At 55.4% G+C, this 26962-nt stretch overlaps 4 protein-coding genes across 13 annotated transcripts; 2 read left to right on the plus strand and 2 right to left on the minus strand.

Moving 5' to 3' along the window:
- The first annotated feature begins 491 nt into the window (after positions 1 to 491).
- On the plus strand, positions 492 to 6382 carry CFAP157 (cilia and flagella associated protein 157). Of its 3 annotated transcripts, none has more exons than XM_072778022.1 (9): positions 492 to 723; positions 2290 to 2561; positions 3272 to 3425; positions 3847 to 4114; positions 4526 to 4656; positions 4873 to 5023; positions 5430 to 5557; positions 5725 to 5911; positions 6192 to 6382. In XM_072778022.1, the coding sequence occupies exons 1-9, from the start codon at positions 551 to 553 to the stop codon at positions 6261 to 6263; spliced, it is 1536 nt and encodes a 511-aa protein (XP_072634123.1). In that variant the 5' UTR covers positions 492 to 550; the 3' UTR covers positions 6264 to 6382. The 3 variants fall into 3 exon arrangements, with proteins under 3 accessions (XP_072634123.1, XP_072634121.1, XP_072634122.1); XM_072778020.1 differs by having other exon boundaries at positions 493 to 723; positions 5382 to 5557; XM_072778021.1 differs by having other exon boundaries at positions 493 to 723; positions 5385 to 5557.
- PTRH1 (peptidyl-tRNA hydrolase 1 homolog) lies at positions 6206 to 8393 on the minus strand. The gene is made up of 5 exons (XM_072778026.1): positions 7924 to 8393; positions 7368 to 7587; positions 6967 to 7066; positions 6743 to 6788; positions 6206 to 6640 (listed from the first exon to the last, which is right to left on the minus strand). The coding sequence occupies exons 1-5, from the start codon at positions 8017 to 8019 to the stop codon at positions 6434 to 6436; spliced, it is 669 nt and encodes a 222-aa protein (XP_072634127.1). The 5' UTR covers positions 8020 to 8393; the 3' UTR covers positions 6206 to 6433.
- On the plus strand, positions 8135 to 22895 carry TTC16 (tetratricopeptide repeat domain 16). Of its 6 annotated transcripts, none has more exons than XM_072778005.1 (14): positions 8136 to 8638; positions 9541 to 9719; positions 10053 to 10143; positions 10302 to 10445; positions 11447 to 11547; positions 11639 to 11768; positions 13598 to 13827; positions 15063 to 15307; positions 15669 to 15810; positions 18028 to 18193; positions 18737 to 18883; positions 19044 to 19205; positions 20678 to 20765; positions 21133 to 22895. In XM_072778005.1, exons 1-14 carry the CDS (start codon positions 8441 to 8443, stop codon positions 22191 to 22193), a joined length of 3084 nt encoding a protein of 1027 aa, XP_072634106.1. In that variant the 5' UTR covers positions 8136 to 8440; the 3' UTR covers positions 22194 to 22895. The 6 variants fall into 6 exon arrangements, with proteins under 6 accessions (XP_072634111.1, XP_072634106.1, XP_072634107.1 ...); XM_072778006.1 differs by having other exon boundaries at positions 13613 to 13827; XM_072778007.1 differs by having other exon boundaries at positions 13664 to 13827.
- Positions 22369 to 26336, minus strand: TOR2A (torsin family 2 member A). 3 transcript variants are annotated; one of them, XM_072778023.1, is made up of 5 exons: positions 25989 to 26328; positions 25161 to 25426; positions 24124 to 24299; positions 23311 to 23438; positions 22369 to 23100 (listed from the first exon to the last, which is right to left on the minus strand). In XM_072778023.1, exons 1-5 carry the CDS (start codon positions 26137 to 26139, stop codon positions 22856 to 22858), a joined length of 966 nt encoding a protein of 321 aa, XP_072634124.1. In that variant the 5' UTR covers positions 26140 to 26328; the 3' UTR covers positions 22369 to 22855. The 3 variants fall into 3 exon arrangements, with proteins under 3 accessions (XP_072634124.1, XP_072634126.1, XP_072634125.1); XM_072778025.1 differs by lacking the exon at positions 23311 to 23438 and having other exon boundaries at positions 25989 to 26336; XM_072778024.1 differs by lacking the exon at positions 25161 to 25426 and having other exon boundaries at positions 25989 to 26327.
- Positions 26337 to 26962: the final 626 nt, after the last annotated feature.

Consider the following 26962-nt stretch of genomic DNA (forward strand, 5'->3'; position numbering starts at 1 on the left):
GAACTCCGGCAGAGCAGCCTTGGATATAGACCATCTCTTAGCATACTGCCTCTCCAGTGTGTTTTGGGTGAAGTAAGAAAATAATTTGCTATATAGCTATATCACCCAAGGATTAACAAGCTGGTCTCAGAGGGCTCAGGGAAGAGGCTCATTGGCCTGGGGACTGGCTTCTTCTGGTTCTGGGGAACTCTAGGAAAGTCCTCCCTCTCTGATTGGCACAAAGGGGCAGGGTGGTGGTTTCTGGGGCTCATCCATTGTAACATTTCGCCTAGGGGAAAGGAGAGGTCTTCCCAAAGCCCAAAAAAGTGCCCCAAGAGCCTAGCATCCTGATTTTGAGATGCCATGGCCTGGGACACCTTGGCCTAGGGCCTCTGTGGTGCTTGGCCTTGGAGGGGGAGGCCAGTTGCTAGTGCCCAGCCTTGCCAGGAAGAGGGCAGGGTCCCTTTAAGCTCTGCCTCACTCCCTCAGTTTGTTGCTATGTATGGGACCAACTTCCTTAGCAACCACCTGGCTTCTTAAAGGGGCCCTGGAGCAGTGGTTGCCACCAGCCATGGCTCCCAAAAAGAAGGCAACCAAGGGGGCCAAGGATCCCGAGGTCAAAAAGAAGAAAGGTGGCAAGAAGGATGCCAGCATGGCCAACAAGCCCATGGAAACGACTGTGGGCGAGGAGATCCGAGAATTCTATCACATCCAGATCCGAGACCTGGAGGACAGGCTGGCCCGGTGGGTGGGCGCTCGGGGAGGCCGGTCCTGCTGGGTCAGAAGCCCTGCTCACAGCTGACCAAGGGGCGGGCTCATTCAGGGGTCCTCGGCCTCCCGGCCTCCCGTGGGATGTCTAGGCCCCACCCCACCCCACCCCCACCCGCAGCCTGTTTCCTGCAAGTAACATAGAGAGGCTTCACAATTCGAACCCACCCGATCTCGGCTCCCAGGGTCCTGGGGTCCTAATGCTACCTGGCAACCCTACCCCAGGCAAGTACCACTCCCCCTGCCTCACTCTTGCCCCATGGGATTATGTATGTGCTTTATAAAAGGACAATCAGTGGGATGAATTGAAAATGGCAGCCCCCTGGCAGGCAGGAGACCCTGTGTCCTTTCTTCCACCACCCCTCCCACTCCCACCGTGTCTGTGCTGACTCCCTGCTTGGTGCCTTATTGACCCCAAATGTAAATGAGGAGGGTTGTCTCCCCAGGACTGTGTGGTACAGGTGGTAGTGTGGAGGGGTCTCTAACTTCTGAGACAAACTCACTTGCCCAGTTTTCTTATTTTAAAACTAGTTTCCTCCCAGTTAATGAGGCACCTGCCTAGTCTTAGGGTGATCTTTAAAAGACAAACGCCTTTAGTGACCATTAGGCAGCACTTTCTCCCCCAGATGATGTTGCAGATACAGCTAACGCTGAGTCCTTCATATGCTCCAGCTGGGTCCTGAGCTGGTGCTCACTGCATCCTTGAAACAGTCCGAGAGGTCCTGACATCCCCATTGTACAGGTGGAGGGACTGAGACTCAGGGAGGGAAGTCAGTCCCAGAAGGTGCCAGGATAGGAGCCCTGGCCCTTCTGACCTCCCTACACCAAGCTGCTTCCTCACTCCCCAAAGCAGGTCATTCAGCTCTGTACCACCCAATGCCCTGTATGCAGTAGACTTTCAAAAGATGTTGCTTGAGTAAATACTGAGGTAAAACATCTTTCCAAATAACTCCTCAAATTATTCCATTGGAAACCAGTAAATCAATTATATGATACTCTTAAAAATTTACAAGTATCCCTCAAGCTGAGACACCAGATGGAATGTATTTGGGGAAAATTCATTTGGGAGACAGTTATTAGGTGCTCTTTTTTTTTAACTGAGCCCCTCTGTCAGACCCCAAGAACAGAAAGGTGGAGGAGGTCAGAGGTCTGCCAAGTGAAGACAAATATGACATCAGATCTTGACTGCCCACTGGAATAAGGGCCCACTTACAGGAGGGCACCAAAAAGAGGGTCACAAATGTGGCTCAGGTCCAAGAAGGCTCCACTAATGAGGCTCAGCAGGATTCACTCAGCAAACAAGGGTAAGGAAGACAGCAGCCCGAGGAGCTTACAATCTGGTGATGTAATGAATGTGACACACTAAGCACCGGCGTTGGCTATGGTCATGAGTACAGATCGGGGGCACAGTGGAGGTGAGACTGGATTCCCACATAAGAAACCTCGAATGTACCTCTATGGAAGGCTCCAGTGGAACAGGCCCAGTTGCGTGGAGGTCTGGCTTGACCACTCCCCTGGATCTCTACCCCGCCCCCACCTCAGGTACCAGCGGAAGTGGGATGAGCTGGCTGTTCAGGAGAAGCTGTTCCGCCAGGAGTTTGAGCAGCTGGCCAACAACAAGAAGGAGATTGTGGCCTTCCTCAAGCGCACACTCAATCAGCGGGTGGACGAGATCACTGACCTCAATGAGCAGCTCCAAAGCCTGCAGCTGGCCAAAGAGATGGAGAAGGATGCCTTTGAGGCACAGCTAGCTCAGGTGCGCCATGAATTCCAGGAGACCAAGGACCAGCTCACCACAGAGAACATCATCCTTGGTGAGGGGGAACACTGGCAGGCGAGTCTGGGGGGCACACACCATGGGGGAGGGAACCCAGTATTCTTGCTCTTGGGGTTCTAATCCCAGCTCTACCATTGACTTTGTGGCCTGGAGCAAGCACTTCTCCTTGACCTTCAGTTTTCTCATTTGGGAAATGGGTATATGTCTACCTTGAGTAACAGCAGCTATATGCTGCTTCTTTCCACACATTATCTTCTCTAAGGGTCCCAGCCATCGCCCAAGGCAGGAAATATTATCACCCAGTTTGTAGGTGAGGAAGCACCTCAAGAAGTTGAAGTGTCTTGCCCAAGGTCACCTGGCTGGCAAGCGTTGTTTTGAGGATTAAGGACAGCATTAGTGCCTGGCCCAGAGAAGGTGTGCAAGTTCAGTGGCTGTTGTCACTGTCACTTCCCAAAAAATAGAAGCCAAGGGAGGCTTTTCCGAGGCGGAACCCGAATGAGGCTTCATAAGGTCAATGGCGGGGAAGAGAGGGGGGCATTCCAGATGAAAACCGTGCACATGGGCAGGACTGGGCATGGAATGTTGTAGGGAGGGGTCTGGCCCCATTGGATTGGGAAGCATAGGGAGGGCAAAAGGACGTGGAGGAGGTGGGGAGGGAGGGGCATCGCTCAAGGCTGTCACTGCCCTGCCCGGGCCCTGCCCTCCCGAGGTGGCCCCTCACCAGGCCTGTGCCCTGTGGTGGGGCAGGGGGGAAGCTGGCAGCTCTGGAAGAGTTCCGGCTGCAGAAAGAGGAGCTCACAGAGAAGTTCGAATCACTGGAGGACCAGCTACGGAAGCAGGAGAGTGAATACAAGGATTACGTGTACAACCTAGAGAAGAAGTCAGTGCTGGACAAGGACAGGTGGGCAGGCTGGGTGCTGGAACCAAGCCCAGCTCAGTCCTCAGGCCTCCCAACAGCTTCAGCTTCTAGCTGGGGGTACTGTACTCAGGGACTACCTAGCCTGCTGCTTGTCAAAATCCTGGCTAGTGATTTGTGAAGGGAAGGAGGAAATAGATAAGCTCCCAGCCCTAGTCCTCACACCGCCATTAGAGAATCCTTGGACTTCCTTTTGCCACTTTTTGTGACTTAAATTATATTTACTTAATAGGTAGAACTATATTGATATGGTTCAAAAATGCCAGAGATACGGAGGGTCTACAGTGAAAAGGCTCCTCCTGGGAAAGAGCACAGTGGTGGCCCTAAGCACTCTGGGGAACCTCATGTGGAAGGTTGGTGCCTGTGCCCACTCTGATGCTCCCTCCTTCCCACCCATACTGACTAGACTGAGGAAGGAGATCATCCAGCATGTGAACCTGGTGGCCACTGAGTTCCACAAGGTGGCCACTAGCCAGATGTGGGACACGACAAAGCGGGCCATCGTAGAGAACAACACGATCACCCTGCAGCTGTCCAAGATATCCAAGCATGGCATGCAGCTCCTGCAGGAGAATGAGCAGCTCAAGGGCATCCAGGACAAGCTGTGCAAACAGCTGGATCTGTTGGAGAACACCCAGAAGGTCATGGCCAGGCATAGCAGAGGCCATCATAAGGTGTGCCCGCCAGGCCTGCGCCACAAGGCTTTTGGCACATAAAGCAGGAGGGAACCCTAGGGGAACTGATTCAGGGCAAACACAGCCTGGCAGCGTGGGACCCTAGGCTGGAGCCAGGTCATGAGGGGGGCAGCAAGTGAGGTGACAGGGTCCTTCGTGGGGGCTCCTGGGTACATCTCTGGTTTTTATTTGGTTTAAAGCCCCCATAACTCATTGAAGTGGAACCTACCCTGGGCCATCCGGGGGCTCTTACCAGAGACGGTACTGGTCCCCCAGGACCTTGGCAGGCTTCTCTGTTCAATGGGGTGAGCTCTGGCTGAGTCCAGAGCTGGGGGGGCGGGGGGGGGGGGGGAGGCTGACGGAGGGCCTGCAGCGGGCCCAGGGCATGGCCGCACCTGCCCGCACCTGCAGATCATTCTCATGCTGACGGAGAAGTGCCGTGAACAGGAGCAGGGCATGGCGGAGGCTGAGCAGCTGCGCCTCCAGCTGAGCCAACTGGAGCAGAGCCTTGGGCAGCTACAGCAGGACAATCAGGCACTGAGGTGTGGCCCCAGAGGGGTAAGCAGTAGGAACAAGTGGGGGCAGGGGGTGGGGGAGCTTGAGCCTATTCCTTTTGGGTCCCATGGCACAGGCCAGTGACTTCCCTTTCTCGAGGGGCCTTGAGGCTTTCTCAAATAGGCTAAGGACTGGGGCTGGGTGGGCCAGAGGGAAACCACCTAGCAGGGGAGGGGACTGACTCGTCCTGGTCCTGAGTCCAGGAGTCAGAGAGACCAGCTGAACCTGCAACTGGAGAAGCAGCAGGCTGAGGCACAACAGCTACAGCAGGAGCTGACCAAAGAGCAGAAGGTTCAAGCAAGTCTGGAGACAGCCCTGGCCCAGGCCACCTTCTTCCTACAGGACATTCTACAGGTGACAGGAAGTTGGTACAAGTCGGGGGCGGGGGAGCAGGCCAATGTCAGACACTGCTTGGAGATAACCGGCATTGGGAGGTGGCCAGGCCACAGCCAGAGGTCCCACCTTTCCCCTGAGACACTCCTGCCAAGTCTGTCCTTTTCCTGAACCTGCACTTCAAAGAGCCATTGAAGGTCTCAAAGTTGCCAGAGTCCCTCTCTGAGGTCCTGGAAGACCTGTGCTTCAGTCTTCCCATTTGGAGAATGAGTGTCCCACCACAGTATGCTTGGAGAAAACAGGCACTGGGGTTGGAATGTCCCAGAGGTGGGTGTTGGGGCCACTGTGGGCCTGATCCCCATGGGCCCACCCCCACCAGCAGAGGCAACCGGATGAGGAGGACGGCGATTTTGATGTAATGTTCCAGCTACAACAACGCAAGGAGATGCTACAGCAGCTGCTGGCCATGCTCAGCTCGGCCATGGTCCTAAACCCCCAGCTGGCTGTGTGTTCCCATCAAGAGAGCCAGCTGCGTCATGGCCCACCCAAGGAGAGGTGAGTGAGTGACCCTGTATGACCTCAGAGGAGGCAGATATGGGGCTTGTCCAAGGGCTCTTTTTGGCTGACTCTGGGCCACCAGAAACCCAGTTCCCCAAAGCCTCTCTGAACTTCAACCTCCTCAACTATGAAAGGAAGTGGTGATGCCAGCCCCCTCTCCACAGCCAGCCCAGCACCCAGCCACCCAAGGTGGGGTCTCTGCCCCAGCAGCTGTCCAGTATCACACCCTACCAGCCGGGAGACCTGGGCCTGGTGCCTCGACAGGCCCACATCCCACCCAACCCTGAGGACCTCAAGCTGCTCTCACACACCACACGTGTGGGAATCTTCCAGGTGCACAGCAGGCCTGAGGTGAGTGCCAAGGGCCCCAGGGATGGCAAGAGAGCAGCCAGCCCGCGGTGCAGCTGTATGGCCTGGGGGGGTGTGCCTGGCCCTCTGAGCCTGCATTTCCCCATCTGTAAAATGGGCCAAAGAAGAGTGTGGCAAGGCCTCAGTGGGCTAACACATGCCCACACATGGCCTGGGAAGGGGGCTTGCTGGACCCTGTTGGCCCCTCATCCACTGGCAGTGGAAGGGTGGGAACCCCCCAAGGAGGCCTCAGCTTCCAAGCCGCGCGTCTTTAATCTTACAGATCCACACCTCTGGTTCTCCAAAAAGGTTCAAAAAGTTTACTCTTCCTGAAGTTTCTCCACTTTCCAAGTAAGACACAGAGAGAAGACTAATCCCCACCCCAGAAGTGGACCATTGCAGCCACAGTACCCTCTTCAATCTATAGGCAGCCTGAGGCAGCCCAGAGAAGAGTTCTATAAAAAGTGGATACCACAGGTTGGCATGGCACCTCTGTAAACGGGGCTGGGTGTGTGGGCGTGGTGGTCAGGCAGGCATGTGTTCATGGATGTGAAAGCCTGACGACAAGCCCTGGCTTCGCTCACGGATGTGGTCCAGGAGCAGGTCAGTAGCTCGCTCCAGCAATGGAGGCAGCAGTTCCTGCTCAGCGGCGGAGAAACAGCCTAGCACGTAGGCCTTCACTGTATCAGGTTCTGTCGGGCGCCCGATGCCCACCCGCAGCCTCGGCATTGCCTGTGGGGGAGTCAGAGGGGCCCAGGGAGCTTTGTTAAGGAGTGTCAGGGGAGCCTCATGCGGGCCCACCAGACCCCATGCAGGACAGAGGGGCAGACTCACACTGGAATTGAGACAGCTAATGCAGGAACGGACTCCGTTGTGGCCCCTTCAAAAGGATATGGAAGGGGCAGTTAGTGCTTCCCTGGATGGGCACTCTTCACCCCTCCTAGTGCAGGCTGGAGTTAGAGCACCCGTATTCCCTGCCAGGACTGGGATGGGCACCCCTATCCCACCTCAACTGGGAGGCTCCTCCCTAGCCCAGGCTGGCCTGCTCAGGACCTCACCTGGAGCTTCCTCCCAGCTTCAGGGCCAGTTTCCCCAGGGGCTTGTCCAGCTCATCGTGCACCAGGTAGACCTCCTCAGCAGTCAGCCCAAACAGCTCCGCTGGGCACAGACAACAGTGGCCCCATCAGCCCGGGGGTGGGGAGGTGGGGGGAGGGGAGGGGTCAACCCCGCGTGTGTGTGTGTGTGGGGGGGGGGGGGGGGTCCTTATTTACAGCTCTCATGAGGAGGGGCCACAATTAAACCCATTTCACATATAAACCGAGACTCCTGTAAGTACGGAGGGCCATATGCAGCAATAGGGGCGCAACAGGCACCTAGAGGTGAACAGCCCTGCTCCCGCCCCAAACCCTTTCTCCAGCCCCTGCGCCCTCCGCGGCCTCCTCGGGTGCCCTCAACTCACCCGCCCGGGCCACGCTGCGCCCGTTGGCGTTCATGAGCCGCCGAGGCCGAAGCAGGACCAGCTGGGCATCATCGAGCGAGGCCAGGGCGAGGTCGGCGGCGCAGCGCCGGTCCCGTGCCCAGCCGTCTGCCACCCCCAGCCGCCGCGCCAGCTGCCCCAGCACCGCCAAGCCCACGCTGTGCCGCGTGCTGGGCAGTCCAGGATTTCCCAGGCCGGCCACCTGCGGCGGCACCAGGGAAACTGAGGCACGACATTTCTCGCCACCCTCTAGCTCACAGGGCTCCCTGGGACCCAAACCAGCGAGAGGGAAATGGAGGGCAGGGTAGAGTGGGGCAGGGGGGCGGAGTAGGGAGCCCGGAAGCCCCTGGGACTCCAGAAGGCCGGGGGGCCCGCGAGCTGGACGGTCAGAGGAGCGTTCCCGTCAGAATACTGGGCCCATTTTCTCGGTAAGGAAACTGACACGAGGAATGTAGGGCATGTTGTTTGGAGACACTGGCAGAACAGGAGCTTGCTAGGGCCCCGGAGCCCCTACGCCGTCGCCCCCCACTCAACTCACCAGCCACCGCTTCCCGGGGGGCCGCGGTTCCAAAAGGCTCCAGTTCATGGCGCTCCTCCTCCACAGGGTCGCTCGCAGGGCGCCGGCCGGCGGCATGCTACCCCGCTCACGGCGTGGGCCCCGCCCCCTGACGTTGTCAGCCCTCGACCAATCGCGGTGGCCCCCTAGCCCCAGCGCCCAATCCGGGGCGAGCGACGGGCCGCCACGCTGCTCGGGAGCGGAAGGGGCGGGCCGGGCCCGTGTGTGGCGCCGCCGCTCCCGCGGACTCGCCTCAGGACGTCCCTGTGGGGTTTGTTGGGAACTCGCGGAGCTTTTGTGCGACCTCCGGCATGGGAGGAAGCAGCCTTGTTCTGGCCCCTGCTGTGGCCCTGCCTCGCTGCGGAAGCCTGGCGAGCCCTCCCCGTGACGTAGCCACAGCCTCCCCGGCTGATGCAGTTTGCTAACCTCCTTCCGGCTCTAACAACCCTCGGGCCCCGGAGGCGTGGCCTGAGGGGCGGAGCCTGTGAGCGTCCTGGAGATGGTGCCTAGCAACGCCGGGAGCGGGCCCCGGGAGATCGTCCCGGAAGGGGAATTCGTGACAAACTCCGGAGAGGTGCGGCGGAGGGTCCTGGGAGAAGAGACCGAGGCTGGGTTCGCAGGCTGGCTTCTCCTGGCTCTAAGTGCAGTTCAGGAAAAGTACCTGGCCGCAGCGCGGAGAGAACTGAGGGCTCGAGACGTGTGAGCGGCTGGGGAGGTCGGAGAGGGGGCATTGGCCCAGACACGACCATGAGAGAAGAGGAGGGATCTAAGAGATCTTTTTTTTTTTTTTTTAATGTATATTCAGGGTTTTTTTTTATATCAATTTTATGCTTAATAGTGTCATCATGAAATGTTTCCCGCATCATTACAACTTTTACAGATATTCTTTTTTTTTCTTTTATTGTTTTTAAAGATTTGATTTATTTATTCATGAGAGAGAGAGAGAGGCAGAGACACAGGCAGAGGGAGAAGCAGGCTCCATGCAGTGCGCCTGATGTGGGACTGGATCCCGGGACTCCGGGGTCACGCCCTGAGCCAAAGGGAGACGCTCAGCCACTGAGCCACCCAGGCGCCCCCGGATCTAAGAGGTCTTAAGAGATCTTTAGGAAATGGGATAGACAGGACATGAGGACTGATAGGGATTGGCGGCTGGCTGAAAAGGTGGACTCACCAAAGGTGGGAAAGCCTGGGGCAGAAGTCAGGTGAGGTATCTTATTTGGCCTGCTGGGCATGAGAGTCCCACAGGATATGCAGAGGACTGCAGGACCTCCTGGGCCTCGGCTTGGGGCAGCGCCTGAGCTGGAGGCATTAGTTTTGGGTGTTGGGAAATGGAGGTGAAGCTGAGGGGGACCAGGAGGAGAGCAGAGTGCAGCGTGAGTTTAAGAACCCAGGCCCCTGACCTTGATCATAGGACTGGAGACAGAAGTTGGAATATCCCTAAAGAGAATGGGACTGGAAGTGCCACCAGAACCCAAATTGTGCCTCCCACCAGCCTCGTTTCTAGCCTTTGATCATCCTGTAAAACAGGATGGGAGAGTGTGTAAGAGGCACAGGGGTCATCTCTGAGGCTTGCCCCAGCTTGCTGTCCCTTGGTTCTAGGATGCTCTGGAGCTTGACCCGTCTCCGTCTCCGTCACAGCACATCCCAAAGCCATGGGTGTTTCCAGTTCCAAAGGGGAACATAGAGCGCATCTTTGGGAGCAGCCGGGTGTTCCAGAACTTTGATGATGTGAAACCAAAGGTCACGGGATTAACAGTGCCCCTCAAAGTCAGGCAGTAGTGAGTGACTGCCTTGTCCAGGGTCCCAGGTTCCCATCCCTGCACAGCCAGTGACATGCCTTGGGTCAATTACTCTCCCTCTCAGGGCTTCAGTGAACTCATCTGTATAATAGGGCACTTCTACCTCAGCAGACGAAAGGCTGCCCTGGATGAGCTCCGAGTGTCAGGCTCCTCTCCCTGGGTCTCTGTCTACCTGCCCTACCCTGTCTCTCCACCAAAGCCCCTCCTCCTCCCATCCCACTCCCATGGCCACAGCTGCAGCCACAGCTGTATGCCCTGGGTTGGTCAAAGTCAGGGTCAGCCCCTCTGCCTGTGCCCCGCCTTCCCCCACAGCTACCACCAAGGCCAGCAGTGCTTGGAGCAAGAGGACTGGGAGATGGCCGTGCTGTTCTTTTCCCGTGCCCTCCACCTGGACTCCCAGCTGGTGAGGGGGTGGGCATGGACGGTTGCTAACACTTTGCCCTCACTGTCATGCCTGCCAGGCTCCTCCTCTCAGGGCCATCAACTCCCTTCTGGTAATTGAGCATCAGGCCTCAGCAGACTGTAGGGAGAGGACAGCAGTCTGTGTCCGCTCTCCCTCAGGTAGACTTCTATGCTTTACGAGCTGAGGCCTACATCCAGCTCTGTGACTTCTCCTCGGCCGCCCAGAATCTACGAAGGGCTTGCTCCTTCCAGCCTGAGAACACCAAGTACTTGGAGCGCCTTACCCTGGTCCTTTACCTGCAGGTGCCTGGGGCTGCCACGGACCCACCCACCACATCCACCCCACACCCAAGCCTCTTGGCTCTCCCTCCAGCTGTGGGGGATTTCCTTGCTCCTGGGACCAGCTCTTGTCTCTCTGGGGACCTTCTGTCCCTGTATTGCAAATGGCTACCTGCCACCCCTTTCATGACCTCTCCCACCTCCAGAGTTGGCTTACCGCCAGGGCTGGTAAAGTTTTGCAGCACTACCCAGTAGAACTTTCCGCAGTGATGATAGTGGTCTACTCCGCACTGTCCAATCTGGTAGCCATTAGCAATGTGGTAACTGCTGAGCCCTTGAGATATATTAAGTGTGACTAAGGAACTGATTTTAAAATTTTATTTCATTAATTAACTTAAATTTGTGGGGATCCCTGGATGGCTCAGCGGCTTAGCACCTGCCTTTGGCCCAGGGCGTGATCCTGGAGTCTCAGGCTCGAGTCCCACATCGGGCTCCCTGCATGGAGCTTGCTTCTCCCTCTGCCTGTGTCTCTGCCTCTCTCATGAGTAAATAAATAAAATCTTTAAAAAAAAAAAAAAAAAAGAAACTTAAATTTGCATAGCCACATGAAGCAGGTGGCTACTATCATGGCACTAGCATCAGGAGGCTCTAAATGCTGGAAAGGTAATAACACCTCCCTTTACAATTCAAAAGAAAAATATTAAACCACAAGATAGCAACAAAGTCCAAGATTTTCTGTTACTCTGTTTCTGTTTCTGTATTGCTGTCTTTTGCCAGCTGTATAATCCTGTCTCTGCTGTCTCTCCCTTGCTCTGTATCTCCATCTCTACACTGTCACTGTCTCCCCATGTCTCTGTCTCTCTCCATCTCTATGTCTCTGTCCTCTAGTCTCTCCCAGACCTACAGAGCTGTCTCCATCTTTTGTTTCTCTCTCCCCTCCTGCCCCAGTGGGTGCCCCCTGCAGCTGGAGGGTGCTGCTGGGCCAGAGTCACAATCAGAAGGAACCACCCCCCTGTGTCCCCCAGGGCCAGTGCCTATTCGAGCAATGTGCCTTCCCGGACGCTCTGAAAGTCTTCTCGCAGGCCTCCATGCTCCAGCCCGAGAAAGCCAGCTTCCGCTACCGATGGTGAGAGGCGGCTGCATGCCCGGGTTCTCTCTGCAGCCCCTTCCTGCCCCTCTCGCTCGACAGACAGAGTGCCTCTGCCCTCTGTCCTCAGCATGGCCTGTCTCCTGGCTCTCGAACGGTATCAGGACTGCCTCTCCCTTGTCACCAAGGAGGTGATGCTTGGCATGACCAATGCTGATGTCTTCATGCTCCGGGCCAGACTCTACAACTTCTTACAGAAGGTAGAATGGGTGACCCGCCCCCCGTATGGGTGCCCACAGCCAACCCTGAGATTAGTGGAAGCCACTAGGCCGTGTGGTGGGGACCTGTGCTGACCACTTGCATGGTTTGGTTCTGCTACCGCTCAGTTGTAGCTCTGTGCCAGGCCTGTGTCGGCCCCCAGAAGCCACAAGGTGAGAACCCTGTGCCAGCCCTGCCCTTGTGGAACTCAGAGCCTAGGGGAGACGTCCTTGAGCAGATGATTACACAGAGAATGATTTCACAAGTGTGGGAAGCAGCACGGTGTGGGGGCGCCCAAGGATCTGTTAGATAAGGTGTCCTCCCTCCTCCTTTCCTGTCTCTCCTTATTTGCCTCACTGTCAGGGCTTGGAGCCAGACAGTACAAGGAACAGCTTGGGGGCAAGGGAGACTTGGGGTCACAAGAGAGAAGGGACTGCAGGTATGAGAGGGTATCAGGCAGGGTTCTGTGATCCGAGGAGGCCCCTGACCCCTTCTTGGGGGCAGCAGGAGCCTCAAAAGGGTACTTCTTGGGACAGTAGGCTTTAGAAAGATCGTCTGGCTACCAGTGGGACTCTGGCCTGGAGGGGCAAGTCTGGAGGCCAGGAGCCTGGCTGCCATCCAGCCGGAGAGGAGGGTGGAGGGGAGGATGGCCATGGGATGGCCAGAAAGGGGCAAGTCCCACAGTTCTTTTGGAAGTCAGGAGCAGAGACCGATGGGGGAGGGCATGAGGAAAAGGGAAGAATCCAGAACAATGGTGCTAGAACTTGGCCTGGCGCCTAGGAGCTGGGAAACTCAGGAGGACCAAGGGGTGGGCATGTTCACCTTGGTCCCAAATGGCGCATCCTGGAGGAAGCTGGAAATTGAGCCTCCCTATGCTGGGGGCTGGGCTTTGGGCCTCACAAGTGAGTCAGTGAGAGAGTTTCCTTCAAGGGCAGGAGACTAGTAATTATTGGTAATCATTGGCTGTGGGAGTTTGGCCTCTCTTGCCACCTCAGCCCCTGTGATGCATAAGTACATTCTAAGCCCTTGAGTCATGCTTGTCTTTAAGACTAGGAGGTAATCATTTGAGGAGATACAACCCATTGTCCTCTTTTCACAGATGAAGAAATGGGTCCAGAGGGCCTGAGTGACTTGCCCAAGGTCACACAGTCAGTTCTGGTGCGGTGCTGCCCTTGAACCCAAGCCCACCTACTCCAAAGCCCTGTTCTAGCCTCTACCATCTTCCCCCTCACACCTGTGTAACTTCCACTCACACTTGCTGTCCACACTATTCTCCCTGCCCACTGTCCAGCCCATTAACCTACAGGACACAGGATGCTTGCTAAAACTGTTTGTTGACTGGCTGACAGAGTTGCTCACCCAGTGGGAGGTATTTGCCTGGGGATGTTTTCTGCTGTACCCAGGCCTGCATCTGTTGTCAGAGTTGTCTTGGGCTTAAAGGTTAGGGGAGTGGGGGAAGGCATGTGCATGGGAGGTTAGGGAGGATATGACAGTCATGGTCAGGAGGACACACCCTCCCCCAACCTTGGAGCTTCAAAGAAGTCCTCCAAGGAGGAGGCATCTGCAACACCATTCCATAACAGAAACAGCCCAGGCTGGCCTGGCTCACCTGAGGGCACATCTGGAGAGGGACCAACAGGGATGGGGTCTGGGATGGGATTTTCCCACAATGCCCCCTGCTTCTTTCACGAGGCAAAAAAGATGGCACCGCAATGCAGGGACATTGACGATGGGTGACATGGTGCAGGCCTGCCCAGAGAGAGGCTCTTAAAGGCCTGGAGGGGTGCTCCCACCATGACACAGGGCAGAGCTCAGCTTAGCCTCTGCTTAGCCTCTGCCCCTGCAGCCCAGCCTCTGCTATCGAGACCTGCACAGTGCCTTGCTGTTGGACCCCAAGCATTCGCAGGCCAAGGTGTTGCTCCAGATGATGGTGGACCAAGCCCAGCAGGCACGTCAGGATGCTGGGATCCTAGCTGTGCAGGGCAAGCTACAGCATGCTCTGCAGCGCATCAACTGTGCCATCGAGAACAACCCTCTGGACCCTCGCCTTTTCCTCTTCCGGTACTGTGTGGGGAAGTACCCATCTTGGGTCCTGCTCTATGGTCTCAGGAGAGGCCGTGAGCCGCCCCAGGGCTCAATTTCCCCAAGTAGCCTCTAATAATCCTCCTCTACTCCCCATTAAGGTCAAAGCCAGGGAGAGGTCTTAGCTGCTATTGCCCTTAGAGGAGGGCCAGGCAGCCACTTAGTTCACCTGGGAATCCTGGATCTCTGGGCCTGCTGAGCATTCACTCTGGGAGGCTCGGGCTTGAATCTACCCATTGCCCTTCTATTACGGGATTTGGGGCCTTTTTTTTTTTTTTAATTTTTATTTATTTATGACAGTCACATAGAGAGAGAGAGAGAGAGAGGCAGAGACACAGGCAGAGGGAGAAGCAGGCTCCATGCACTGGGAGCCGACGTGGGATTCGATCCCGGGTCTCCAGGATCGCGCCCTGGGCCAAAGGCAGGCGCCAAACCGCTGCGCCACCCAGGGATCCCTGGGACCTTTTTTTTTTAAAGATTCTATTTATTTATTCATAGAGACAGAGAAAGAGAGAGGCAGAGACACAGGCAGAGGGAGAAACAGGCTCCATGCAGGGAGCCCGATGTGGGACTCGATCCAGTGTCTTGATCCAGGATCTCCAGGATCACGCCCTGGGCTGCAGGTGGCGCTAAACCGCTGCGCCCCCGGGGCTGCCCGGATTTGGGGCCATTTAACTTGCCTGAGTCGGGCAGCCCCGGTGGCTCAGCGGTTTGGCACTGCCTGCAGCCTGGGGTGTGATCCTGGAAGACCTGGGACCGAGTCCCACATCGGGCTCCCTGCATGGAGCCTGTTTCTCCCTCTGCCTGTGTCTCTGCCTCTCTCTGTGTGTCTATGAATAAATAAATAAAATCTTAAAAAAAAAAAAGGAAAAGATTAAAAATAATAATAATAATAACTTGCCTGAGTCTAGGTTTTCTCGTATAAACAGTGGGGTAAAACATCTGTCCCCAGTACTGAAAGGCCTTAGCATAGAGGTTGGTGCACACCTACTTCCTAAAAAGAAAGATGTAAGGTATTTTTGTGTAAAGCAAAACTACCAGTGACCAATGGGCTATCCGAGTAGTAATCCAGAGCCAGCCCCACAGCCGAACCAGTGCATGAAGAGGGGACCCTCTTGTCACCTGCCAAATTCGGAAGGCCCAGAGGAGCCAACATCTCAGCTGGCTGCCCAGGTGGATGGGGTAGCCTTGGCCTTCATGTCCCTCCCCCACAGGGGCACCATCTACCGCCGGCTCCAGGAGTTTGATAGCGCTGTGGAGGACTTCCTAAAGGCATTGGACATGATGAGTGCAAGCCAGGAGGGAGAGGTGAAGCAGGCTCAGCGGCAGCTGCTGCTGGCCTACAATGACTTTGCAGTGCACTGCTACCTGCAGGGTGCCTACCAGGAGGGTGTGCTGCTGCTCAACAAAGCCCTCAAGGACGAGCAGCAGGAGAAGGGCCTCTACATCAATCGAGGTGGTGAGTGGGGCCACCCCTGACCCTCTAAGGCCTAGGCTGGGCACTTGAGTCCCCAGAGGGAGGGGAGCGGGGGAGGCAGGAGGAGGGGAAGAACCTCAGGGCTCTGGGGACACACACTGCAAAGTGTTGTCTTAGACTGACTGGCTACAGTCTCTTCAAAATGCTCAGAATCCAGCGGCTGGGGACAAGGGCCCTAGGGCACGGAAAACCTTGGTAGACGCCCTCCACCGCCCACAGGATTTCAGAAGTTCACAGCCACCAGTCTCAAGATCCCTCTGGGAGCTGGAGCAAGCCAGGCTGGGGCTCCTGGGCACTGGGGTTGGGGGCCCACTCAGCCTCCACGTCTGTCCCCATCCCCCAGATTGCTTCTTCCAGCTGGGCAACCTGACCTTTGCGGAGGCAGACTACCAGCAGGCGCTGGCGCTGAGCCCGCAGGACGAGGGGGCCAACCTGCGCATGGGCCTGCTGCAGGAGAAGATGGGTTTCTGCGAGCAGAGGAGCAGGTGCACGAGCTCAGGGTGGTCCCCGGGGCAGGGCTGCGGGCAGGGCTGGGCCTGGCATGGGGCTGCTGGGATCCCTGGGGCAACATCTTCTGCTCTCCCAGGTCTGCCTCCTAAATAATGGTTTTGGTTTTCAAGTATTTGTGAAAAATTCTTCACTTTTTTCCTCAATATTGTTATGACAATTGTGCTTTTTATAATAAACTTAAGTGTTCCGTAATGTATGACTTAGAACACGGAACGTTCCTTCTAATATCTGTCTCCCATCACCAACCCCTCCATCGGTTTGGTAAGGATCCCTCCAGATGGTTTCCTATACATATATTAACACTTATTATCATTTTACAAAAGTGACGTCATGCTGTTTTTTGACTTGCTTTTTTATTTCCAATGTCATTATATATATGATGACCTCATTCTCTTTTATTATTTGCCTAGTATTCCATTCTATGAAGTACCACAATGCATTTCTTTAGACAACCCTCCACTGATGAGAATTTGGGCTGTTTTCTGTTTTTGATTATAAATAATGTAATGAGCACATAGGACATACATTTTCACGCATTACACTAATAGTGCCATATTAGATTGCTAGAAGCTAAAGTATTGTTAAAGGGTGTGAACATTTAACATTTTTTTTAAACATTTTAAAATTTTATTTATTTGACACAGAGAGAGAGAGGGAACAATCAGGGGGAATAGCAGAGAGAGAGGGAGAGGCTGAGGCAGGCTCTCTGCCAAGCAGGAAGCCCAATGTAGGGCTCAATCGCAGGACCCTGGGGTCATGACCTGACTGAAAGGCAGACACCTAACTAACTGAACCACCCCGTCACTCCAAACATTTATTTTTTTAAAGATTTTTTATATTTTATTTATGTATGAGAGACACACAGAGAGAGACAGACATAGGCAGAGGGAGAAGCAGGCTTCCTGCGGGGAGCCCAGTGCAGGACTCGATTCCTGGACCCCAGGATCATGCCCTGAGCTGAAGGCACTCAACCACTGAGATACCCAAGTGCCCCCGCCCTGAACATTTAACACTTTAAAACATAATATCTGACTGTTCTCCACAAACAGTGAGCCACTGTAAACTTCCCCTAGGAAAGGAGAATCTTGGTTTCCTGAAAGCTCCATACTGCAGGGCGTTAAGACTAATTTCAACTCTGCTAATCTAGTGCAAAAAATGCTCTCTCACAATTGATTCATGTCCCATGTTTAAATTGGTAGTGCAATCCAGCATCTTTTTCGTGTGGGGGGGGTCATAATGGCTGGCTCAAACCTTTTGCCCATTTGGCTGTTAAATTGCTCATGAAGGGGCATGCCGCTGGCACGATCAGTAGAGAACATGGCTCTTGATCTCGAGGTTGCGAATTCGAGCCCCACATTGGGCGTAGAGCCTACTTAAATAACTAAGATTTTTTAAAAAATAAATTGCCCGTTAAAACTTGTATTGTTGTTAGAAGAGTTCTTTGTAGGCTAGGAAAATTAGCTTATTGTCTGCCTTCTGTAGGAAATTTTATTTCTCCTATTTATTGCTTTTCTTTTTATTTATTTATTTTTAAGAACTTATTCATGAGAGACACAGAAGGCAGAGACACAGGCAGAGGGAGAGGGAGAAGCAGACTCCTCATAGGAAGCCTGATGTGGGACTGGATCCCAGAATTTCAGGATCACACCCTGAGCTAAAGGCAGACACTCAACGGCTGAGCCACTCAGGCGTCCCTATTTATTGTTTTCTTTGTGGCAGTTTTGCTACTCAGTAACTTGGGATTCAATCATAGTCAAATGAATTCTCATTTTTAGCTGCTGGGTTTGTGACATTCTCAGAAAGGTCCTCCTTACTCCATGATGTTGAAAACATTCACTTAGGGACACCTGGGTGGCTCTGGGATCCTGAATCAGTCCTGCATCGGGCTCCCTACAGGGAGCCTGCTTCTCCCTCTGCCTATGTCTCTGCGTCTCTCACTCTCTCTCATGAATAAATAAATAAACCTTAAAAAAAATTTTTTTTAAATTCACTTATACTGGGGTCTTATACTAGCATTTAAGTGTTGGGGCTGTTAAGAGTATAGCTGATAGAAAAAGAGCAGAGGGGATGGTGGAGCTAAGGGGAGCAGAGACCATCCTAATCTCCCCTACGTTCCCCGGTGGGGCCCAGGATTCCCATTTCCCTCCTTGGGGCCCAGCTCACAACAGCCCATGGGGCACTGTGTCCTGCAGGCAGTTCCATAAGGCAGAGAGCCACTTCTCGATGGCTATCCAGCACAACCCCAAGAGAGCCCAGTACTACCTGCACCGTGCCAGGAGCCGGCAGCTCCTGCAGAACATTTTGGGGGCCCGCCTGGATGTTGCCACCGTCCTGCTTCTCAACCCCAAGCAACCCAAGGTAGGTTCCTGCTGGGCCAGGAGGACAGGCTCCAGAGTCAGTACCCTTGGTCGCCTCAAGATTCTCCCTGTTCCTAAAAGAAGTCTGGTTTCCCAGCAAAACTAACAGCTGCTGATGCCAGGCACTTACATGGTGCCAGATACTGTTCTAGCCACTTCAACGTGTGTGTTGTTTACTGCTCTTCCAACGCCAGAGACCGGTAACATTATCACACCTCCCCATGGCCCCCACGCCCCGCCATTTTGCACGTGAAGAGCGGAGGGCTCGGAGAAGTCAGTACCCTGGGCCCACCCACCTATTCCTGGCACAGGTCAGACCTGCCCTGCTGGCTCCAGCACCGGGGGTTGGCCATGTCCGAGCACCCCCTCCTGGTAGACCTCCACACAGGCTCCTCCCAGTTCTGGGGCAAGCTGGTCTGGCGCTCTAAAATCAATAATTTGTAAACCCTTCCCCTGTGAGCCCTGAGAAGGGCTCTGCGAGGTCAGGGGAGCCCCACACCCGTCGGCTCCGTGTGCTGGCCCACACCCGGCTCTTCCCTGGCAGCTGCTCCCACTGATGACCAACCTCTTCCCGGGCATGTCGGTGGAAGAAGTGCTCTGCAGCCAGGTGGCCCACCTGGCCAGGCTGCAGTTGGATCGGGTGTTGGAAAGCAGCCTGCAGGCTGGCATCCCTCAAGGCATCGTGGGGCAAGTTCCTCAAGCAGGGGTTGCAGGCCAGGAGTGGGAAATGGTTGGGCATTAAGGTTCCTCCTGCCCCTGCTTCCTCCTCAAGCCATTCTCCAGATGCTGGGGATGGTGCACTGAGTCAGGGGGGCTTACTCAGCACTCTGGGGCCATGTCTTGGCAGGCAGCTCAGGGAGCGGGAACGAGCGCGCCAGAAGGCTCGGGCACTGCAGTTCCGGTGGAGGCCTGCCTTTGGGACCTCTGAAGAGCTCCAGGCTACTCCCCAGACCCAGAATGGAAAGCCAGAAGGTCCAAACCAAGAAGCTGAGGCCCCCCAGGAGGAGGAAGAGGTGAGTGGGCCACACACTGGGATTTGGGGTAGAGTATACCCCAAGCCAGGGCTGAGGGATGCAGACTGGCCAGAGGCTGGCATCCAGGCCTGGTTCTGCCACCACTCAGCCGTGTGACTGGGGCTTGGGTCCTTTTGCCGTGAGATGGGGATGGTACCAATAAAGGGTACCCCTGAAGTAGGGCACAAGGATGTGGGCCCCTCACAGAGAGGCCTCCCCACACCTTGCCACACTCAGCTTCATAAATTCTGTGTGCACCGGCCATTTGTGCCAGGATTTTCTTAATTCTTTTTATGGAATGTCATGTAAATACAGAAAAGTACACATGTCATCAGTGAGTGAACTGATGAATTTTCACAAACTGAATACACCCATGACACCATTACCTATAGAAAGAACAAACTCCCAGCCCCCCAGAAGCCCCCTCATGCCCCCCACTAGGTCTTTTTCTTAGCCCAGTGCACCTCCAAGGTGGTCCTGATTCCTAACATCACAAATGAACCTGCCTGTCCCCTGTCCCTCACATCAGTGGACATGTAGGGTGTACCTGCTTGTCTCAGACTCCCTTCATTAAGCATGTTTGTGAGGTGCATCTAAGTTGACGGCTCGTTCTCACCTTTGTGGAGAAGTCCATCCTGTGAAAGTCCCATGATCTGTCCACTCAACTGCTGATGGACAGCAAATACATTTGTGTTCAAAGGAAACTGAAAATGAAGTCAATGGAAGACCAGCCTCCCTTGCCATAACCGGAAAAGGCTAGTGCTACAGTTCTCTAGCTCACAATGGAACACAAACATACAAAACTTTGATCAGTGCACCTCCTGAAGTCATTGTGAGCTCCCTCCCTCAGGAAGATGTGGAACTGGCATCTGCTGGGTGCTAGAGCTCTGCCCGCCCCCTCCCTGCTTCCCCACGCTCCCCACTGCCAGCAGGTGTGAGTGGGCCAGAGGCATCCAGCAGCTAAGAGGCTGGCTGTGGAGTCCACAGGCCTGGATTCAAGCTCTGCTCCTCTGCTTCTTAGCTGAGTGTCGTGGGCAGACTGCTTAGGCTCCTGGAGCCTTGGTTTCTGGGCCATGACATGGTAAAAGTAGTAGTTCCCTCCCAGATACGTGGGAAGATGAAATTGATGGGCATGGTAAGCATAAAGAGCTCTGCAGTTCTTCATTAGCCATTCCCCATGGTAGGGCACTTTGCATTTTTCAGAGGCCTCTCCCACACTGAAACTAATTTGCATTTTGCAGATGGCAAAACCGAGGCCCAAGCAGCCTCTCCAATACTGGCTTTCTCACAGTACCCTGCCAGTCTAGTCTGACCACTGCCCTTTCTATCCAGTCTTTGGCCTCTCCACATGCAGCCCAGCCCTAACTGGGGCCCCTGGAGCAGCTCTAAGCTGCTGGTCTTCCTTCTAGAGCTGAGCCACTGGCCTGGGCCCTCCTATATCCTATAACTGCCCTACCTGTCTTCTGCCATAGGAGGAGAAGCCGGAGCCCACACCCAGCAGGGTGAGGTCCCTGTCTGACAGCTACCTTGACCAGACCTCTTCAGGCTCCAGCTTGGGCTGTAAGTCCCCAATGTTCCTTCCAGGCCTGAGTAAGCCAAAGCAGCAGAGTAGGTAAAGATCAGAGACTCCTTGGCCTGCTTGTCCATTTGGGCTCTGCTACTTTATAGCTCTGTGATTATAAAGCAGGAATAAGAATCCTCACTTTGAATGGGGCATGGTGAGCCTTCAGTATCTCCCACTTACCCTACAACCCTGGCCCACCTGTTGGGCTCGGGTTGCCGAGAAAGGTTAGGTTGGCCTCATCTGGCAGGCCTTCTCCTTGGCCATGCAAAGCCTCTGGGAGGCAAGGGTAAGGCCTACACATCCTTTTCCTGGAGCTGTCTAGGGAGGGCAGCCTAACGGATGCTCTTGGCACATCTTTCCCAGTCAGGACCATGTCCACCTCAGACACAGAGATGTCCGCTATCTGCCAGGAATACAAGATCACCTCAGCCACTGCTGTGACATCCTCTGATTCCTCACTGCTGAAGACTCAGTCCTCAGACCTGTTGGAGAACAGGGAAGACCCAAGCTTGAGCCACAGCTCCAGAAAAACCAAGGCCACCCAGGGCCAGAACTGGAGGCCCCACAAGATTGAAACTGCCCAGGGCCAGAACTGGAGGCCCAGCAAGACCGAAGCTGCCCAGGGCCAGAGCCGGAGGCCCAGCAAGACCAAAGCTGCCCAGGGCCAGAGCCGGAGGCCCAGCAAGACCGAAGCTGCCCAGGGCCAGAGCCGGAGGCCCAGCAAGACCGAAGCTGCCCAGGGCCAGAGCCGGAGGCCCAGCAAGACCGAAGCTGCCCAGGGCCAGAGCCGGAGGCCCAGCAAGACCGAAGCTGCCCAGGGCCAGAGCCGGAGGCCCAGCAAGATTGAAGCTGCCCAGGGCCAGAGCCGGAGGCCCAGCAAGACCGAAGCTGCCCAGGGCCAGAGCCGGAGGCCCAGCAAGACCGAAGCTGCCCAGGGCCAGAGCCGGAGGCCCAGAAAGATCGAAGCGGCCCAGGGCCAGAGCCAGAGGCCCAGCACGACCGAAGCTGCCCAGGGCCAGAGCCAGAGGCCCAGCAAAACTGAAGCCGCCCAGGGCCAGAGCCGAAATCCCAGCCAGACTGAAGCCACCCAAGGCCCAAGACAAAAGCCTAACAAGACCAATGCTACTCAGGGCTCAAGGCAGAGGTTCAGAAAGATCAAGGCTTCCCATGGCCAGAGCTGGCGACCCAGTAAGGCTGCCACCCACGGCCAGAGCAGGGGATTGATCCGGAGTTCCAGCAAGACCAAGGATTTCTATGATCCAAGTTGGAGCCCCAGCAATACAGAGAACACTCAGGACCAATCCCAGGGGCCTAGCAAGACCAAGGCTGCCCAGAGCTGGAGCCAAAACACAAGTCCGGGTTCGAGCAAGACTGAGGTCACCTGGGGACTGAGTTCCAAACTCAGAAAACCCCAGACCACATAGGGCCTGAGCCAGAACCCCAGAAAAATCAAGGCTGTCCCAGCAGTTACACTGGTCCCCGAAGAGTCCACTCAGCTGCCTCACTTCTTGCTGGGTGTGGGAGAGATTCTAAGCCCTACATACACTCACTGGCACTCAGACCACCTCCTTCCAGAGCAATTAGATATCTCGGCCAATATTCCTCTGGTCCCACGGCTAAGTTTATTGTATTTGTTCTGTTATAAAATTAAAAACCTTAAAAACCAGGCCTAAGCGGGAATCTCTATATTCACAAAGACTGAGAAGTCTCGGCTTGGCTTTCCGGTACTGGGACACGGGGTATGGAGGGACATGGGGTGTGGAGGGTTGAGAAGATGGTGCCAGAGCAAGGGGCCGAGAGTCACAGACAGAAGAGGGAGAGAGCAGCCATGAGCCATAGTCCCTGAGTTACAATTCACATCTTAAGAAGGCTTAGGCTGAGGGCAAGGTCAAGGCTCACTGAAGTTCTGGGGTCACCAGTGGTTCCGTAGGGAAGGAAGCAAAGGCCAAGATGCCTCCTCATCTTCGCTTTGGGCTCTGGGTCTTGCTCCCCAAGAGGGTCAGGAAAAGGGTCCCTACCAAGGAGGCCCCTGGCTTTCCTGCACAGCCTGGCCAGGCAGAGGAGGGCAAGGACGCCATATGGAGAGTCAGAGAAAGAAGGCAATTCTGGAAGCCACGGTCTTGCAGCCATTGGAGGAAAAGAGCTGCTCTTTCTCGGGGAAGAAGGTGGTGCTGTCCAGCACAGCCTGGATGACCTCTTCCCTCGGCTCCAGGCCCAGCTGGGCCAGCTCGTTGAGCACACAGTGTCGCACATGGTGCCGCTGCAGTGGCAGAAAGGGCACCAGGACGTCCAGGAGGTGCTCTTCCATGATGCCGGAGCGCCAGAAGCCATCTGCAGGAAGGGGCAAAGGGGGGAAGGGTCTGTACTGGGTTCCAGGAGCTTGTATGACAGCTGGGTGTGCCAAAGCCTGGCCTGAGAAATCCCGAGGACAGTGGGTAGAGCACCAGACCCAGGGAGAAGCTGGCCCGGCCCAGGCAACGTGGGTGTGAAGCCTCAGCCTGCCGAAGTCACCCCAGGGTGGGCCTCCCCAGCTGAACTCACGGTGTGGGTTGTCCAGCACAGCCTGGGAAATGACCAGCTCCAGCTCCTGCAGGCGGATCTCCTCCCGATCCCGGCGGCTGCGCCACGCCTCCAGTACCACCTGGTTGATCTGCTCACCGCCAGTGTTGCTGAAACCCATGGGGGGACGCAGGCCATGGCTCAGACCGTGGTGGCGGGGCAGGATTTGGCTCTTACTTCCCATGTGCCACCCAACGTGACATGAGCCTGGAGACCCAGTTCAGCAGGAGCCAAATCCACTGAAAACACCCCATAGGAACCACTTCCCCTCTCCAGAGATTTTGTCTACCATGTGATGCCTGGAGATTCATCTGGATGTGCCATGCACTTTAAAGTTTACAAAACACTTTTGGGTCCCTTAACTGACTTTCCCTCCCCCAGCCTCTAAGAGGACAGTGGGGTATTAATAATCCTGCTGTGTGGAAGAGGAGATGGGAGTTCAGAGAGGTGAAGAGATTTGCCCAAGAAAACATGGCTAGAACTCTTAGAGGTGGGACTAGAATTCAAGTCCTATTTTCCCCAGGTCTATGTCTCCTGGCCACAAAGGAGGGAAAACACTTAGCCTGGCAGGGCTTCCACAAAGAAACAGTGAGGATCCCAAAGACTGAGCCCAGAGTGAGCTTTGAGATTGTCAAATCTGAATATACAGTGTCACAGCCAGAGTTTAAGGGGCTTTGGGAAACACCAACTGGGCCCCAGGGGAAAGGTACTCTGGTATGGGACCATAGGCCAAGACTGGATAGCTGAGACCTTGGACAAATATCCCCCATCATGCTGCTGCAAAGCTGGGCCCACCTGATGAAGATGAAGATAGCTTTGCGATAGTTGGTCCCGAACACAACCCAGGAGGAGCCCAGGAAAGGTCGCAGGACTTCCATCAGGCCTGGGGCCAGCTTGTCCATCTCGTCAAAGAGGAACAGGGAACGGCTGCAGGCTGTGAGGTTCCCCTGGACCCAGCTCTTAAGCTCCTTCTGCAGGGAAGAGGCAGGAGTTTGAGGGCACCTGGAGAGACTTCTTCCCAAGGTAAGAACCCCCTTTCCCAGGAAGGTCTGGTCTCCCAGAGAGAACTAACCCTTTCGTGGGGCTGGTGGCCAAACTGTGGCCCTAAGGGGTCAGAGACTCGTTCAAGTCCACACACACAGCAGGTCAGCAAGCAAACAGACTCAAACCCAGGCCTCACATTTGCCTGTTCAGGACTCCCTTCTCTGGGCAGCCCTGGTGGCGCAGCGGTTTAGCGCCGCCTGCAGCCCGGGGTGTGATCCTGGAGACCCAGGATCGAGTCCCACATCGGGCTTCCTGCATGGAGCCTGCTTCTCCCTCTGCCTGTGTCTCTGCCTCTCTCACGCTCTCTCTGAATGAATAAATAAATAAATCTTAAAAAAAAAAAAAAAAAGGACTCCCTTCTCTGATATCTCCTACTTTCCATAACAGAGGAAGGTTCCTTTATGCTTCCTGAACCTTCTCAATAATGTTGACAGCTGACAAAGACCAGCCTGGAAAGTACCCTGCAATCAACAACAATGATAGTAATAAGAGCTACTATTTGCTGGATGCTTACTCTGAGCCTCAAATTGGGACCATACTTTACAGAAAGAAGGTAATGCAGACAGGCAAAGGTAAATGCTCAATACATAACACCTGCAACTATATAATCTCATGTCCTTTGTCCATCTCAAGCTCTGTTCATGATGGGTCCTGAGGCCTGAGGCTCCAACTGGGTGTGTGACCTGGAGCAAGTGACTCTCCCTCTCTGGACTTGGGACTCATTCACTCCCTAAGATCTGGCACCCCCACATGCAGGTGAACGGTGGTCCAGGATGCCACCAGCCTACCTTGTAGCGCTCCAGGTGGCTGGCGTGAGGGAAGTGGATGACGGGGGAGAAGTGGTGAACGTGGGGGCTGTGGAGGCCACCCCGGAAGAGGTAGTGAGCCAGCAGGGAGCTGATATAGGACTTGCCGGTGCCTGTCCAGCCATGCAGGGAGAGGACCAGTGGCTTGGTAGGTGCTGGGTCCTGCACGAAGGCCTTCAGTGCCTTCACTACCAGTGCCTTGGCCAAGTGCTGGCCGGCCAGGTGCTGGGCCAGGTCACACTCCAGACCTAGGGCCACAAGAAGGGCAGTATCAGAGCTGAAGACCCACCACTGGCACCGAAGGGGGTGGGGAGGAGTCACGTCTGAAACCTGGCCTAGGGATCCCTGTGTTCTGGGACATTTTTGCAAACTGTCTTCGGATAGGGAAGGGGGCCCTTGGGGTCTCCGGCTGCAGCAGCCACCCTCAGACCTGGCAGCGCCCCCACCAGCTGGCCCCCTGCACTGCGCTCAGCTATAAGTGGTGGAGAGCTGTCAACGGGGTCGGCCCAAGCCTCCTCCCCATGCCCTGACGGCCAGTCCATTGTGGAGGCCCAATCCTGCCCGCAAGGCCCTCTCCATCCTGACAGGGTTCTGCCTGGACTCCAAACAGGCTTCCCCAAACCGTCGCCCCCCGTCCGCTGCTCCAGGCTCTCGGTCCTTCAAGCCGGGCCCACTTCCGGCCCGTGCCGCCCGGAGGCCTGCGGGTCCCGCCCCTCGGTTCTGCCCTCGGGGTGGCCCGGGCGCAACCCCACAGTCCGAGGGCTCCCCGCTCAGCCGGCCCCTCTGCCCCGGGCTCCTGCGGCCCCTCACCCTCAAAGTCGGGCTGGAAGTCACATTCGCAGAAGGCGCCGAAGTGGCAATGCAGCGAAGTCAGATCCCAGGCGGCGGCCGCGGCCGACACCAGCCCCAGCAACCCGAGGAGCGAGCCCCAGGGCCTGCAGCCGAGACTCGCAGCCGCCATACGGATGAGGCGGGAGCCGGGTGTGGGCCAACCGCCCCTCCCTAGGACCACAACTCCCGGCGTGCATCTCTCCTCGACAGCCACCTTCCGTAGCCTACAATTCCCGGCTTCCCCCAGAAAGGCCCGAGCCGTCACCCCGCCGCAGGACCGGAAGGCAGCCTCTAGGGGGAGTCCGCGAGCCGTCCTAATGCAGCCGGCGGGCCGCGTTTCCTTGGCCACCGTAACTAGGCGACTATAATAGCGCCAAAAGAATAATGAAGGATTATGACCACCGAAGGTGCCATGACAATTGTAGCAAAAAGTTATGCGGCACCTTAAACCTTGCAAAGCGCCTTTTCCGTGCTCTCTTTTTCTATATGATAACAGAGCGCTCAGTAATACAGCTTTTGGTGAGCACCTACTATGTGCGGTTAGTGTTAGGTGCCTTAGATGTCTTCTGATAGCTTTACCCGCCGTACAGAGAAATGATATTTCAATGAGGTACAGCACGTCAAGAGTTTCGACTCGGAAAGTAATCAATAAATAATTATTGGCAATCCATTATGTATGATATACGGCAGTCCCCTACCCAGCAGCTACTATTCCCTAGTGCTTTAACATCAATCCTAAGGAACCGATTTTGTTATTGTCCTCATTTTATTGAGGAGGAAATTGGGATCCAAGGGGTTAAGCCTCTTGTCCAAGGCCACCCAGCTAGTGAATAATAGAACTGAACCCAAGTCAGGATGCTGCCAAAGATCTAATGCACTGTTATCCAGCCTCTCTCCTTCAGAGGACATCTCATACCCAGTAAACAGGCTCCCCAGGTATCCAGCCCGGAGGG

The sequence above is a fragment of the Canis lupus genome, chromosome 16 (assembly GCF_048164855.1).
Source record: "Canis lupus baileyi chromosome 16, mCanLup2.hap1, whole genome shotgun sequence".
Taxonomy (NCBI): Eukaryota; Metazoa; Chordata; class Mammalia; order Carnivora; family Canidae; genus Canis; species Canis lupus.

What these genes read in the sequence shown, in the direction of transcription:
- CFAP157 (XM_072778020.1), top strand. Translation starts at nt 551, where the DNA reads ATGGCTCCCAAAAAGAAGGCAACCAAGGGGGCCAAGGATCCCGAGGTC. An exon ending in ATAGCAGAGGCCATCATAAG is followed by an intron (nt 4,115 to 4,525) that starts GTGTGCCCGCCA and finishes CCGCACCTGCAG; the next exon opens with ATCATTCTCATGCTGACGGA. An exon ending in AGGTGCACAGCAGGCCTGAG is followed by an intron (nt 5,912 to 6,191) that starts GTGAGTGCCAAG and finishes TTAATCTTACAG; the next exon opens with ATCCACACCTCTGGTTCTCC.
- PTRH1 (XM_072778026.1), bottom strand. Translation starts at nt 8,019, where the DNA reads ATGCCGCCGGCCGGCGCCCTGCGAGCGACCCTGTGGAGGAGGAGCGCC. An exon ending in GCGCAGCGTGGCCCGGGCGG is followed by an intron (nt 7,067 to 7,367) that starts GTGAGTTGAGGG and finishes GTCTGTGCCCAG; the next exon opens with CGGAGCTGTTTGGGCTGACT. An exon ending in TTAGCTGTCTCAATTCCAGT is followed by an intron (nt 6,641 to 6,742) that starts GTGAGTCTGCCC and finishes ACTCCCCCACAG; the next exon opens with GCAATGCCGAGGCTGCGGGT.
- TTC16 (XM_072778005.1), top strand. Translation starts at nt 8,441, where the DNA reads ATGGTGCCTAGCAACGCCGGGAGCGGGCCCCGGGAGATCGTCCCGGAA. An exon ending in CCCTGGTCCTTTACCTGCAG is followed by an intron (nt 10,446 to 11,446) that starts GTGCCTGGGGCT and finishes TGTGTCCCCCAG; the next exon opens with GGCCAGTGCCTATTCGAGCA. An exon ending in CCTCTACATCAATCGAGGTG is followed by an intron (nt 15,308 to 15,668) that starts GTGAGTGGGGCC and finishes CCCATCCCCCAG; the next exon opens with ATTGCTTCTTCCAGCTGGGC.
- TOR2A (XM_072778025.1), bottom strand. Translation starts at nt 26,139, where the DNA reads ATGGCGGCTGCGAGTCTCGGCTGCAGGCCCTGGGGCTCGCTCCTCGGG. An exon ending in CTTCCAGCCCGACTTTGAGG is followed by an intron (nt 25,427 to 25,988) that starts GTGAGGGGCCGC and finishes TTGTGGCCCTAG; the next exon opens with GTCTGGAGTGTGACCTGGCC. An exon ending in GCCACCTGGAGCGCTACAAG is followed by an intron (nt 24,300 to 25,160) that starts GTAGGCTGGTGG and finishes TCTTCCCTGCAG; the next exon opens with AAGGAGCTTAAGAGCTGGGT.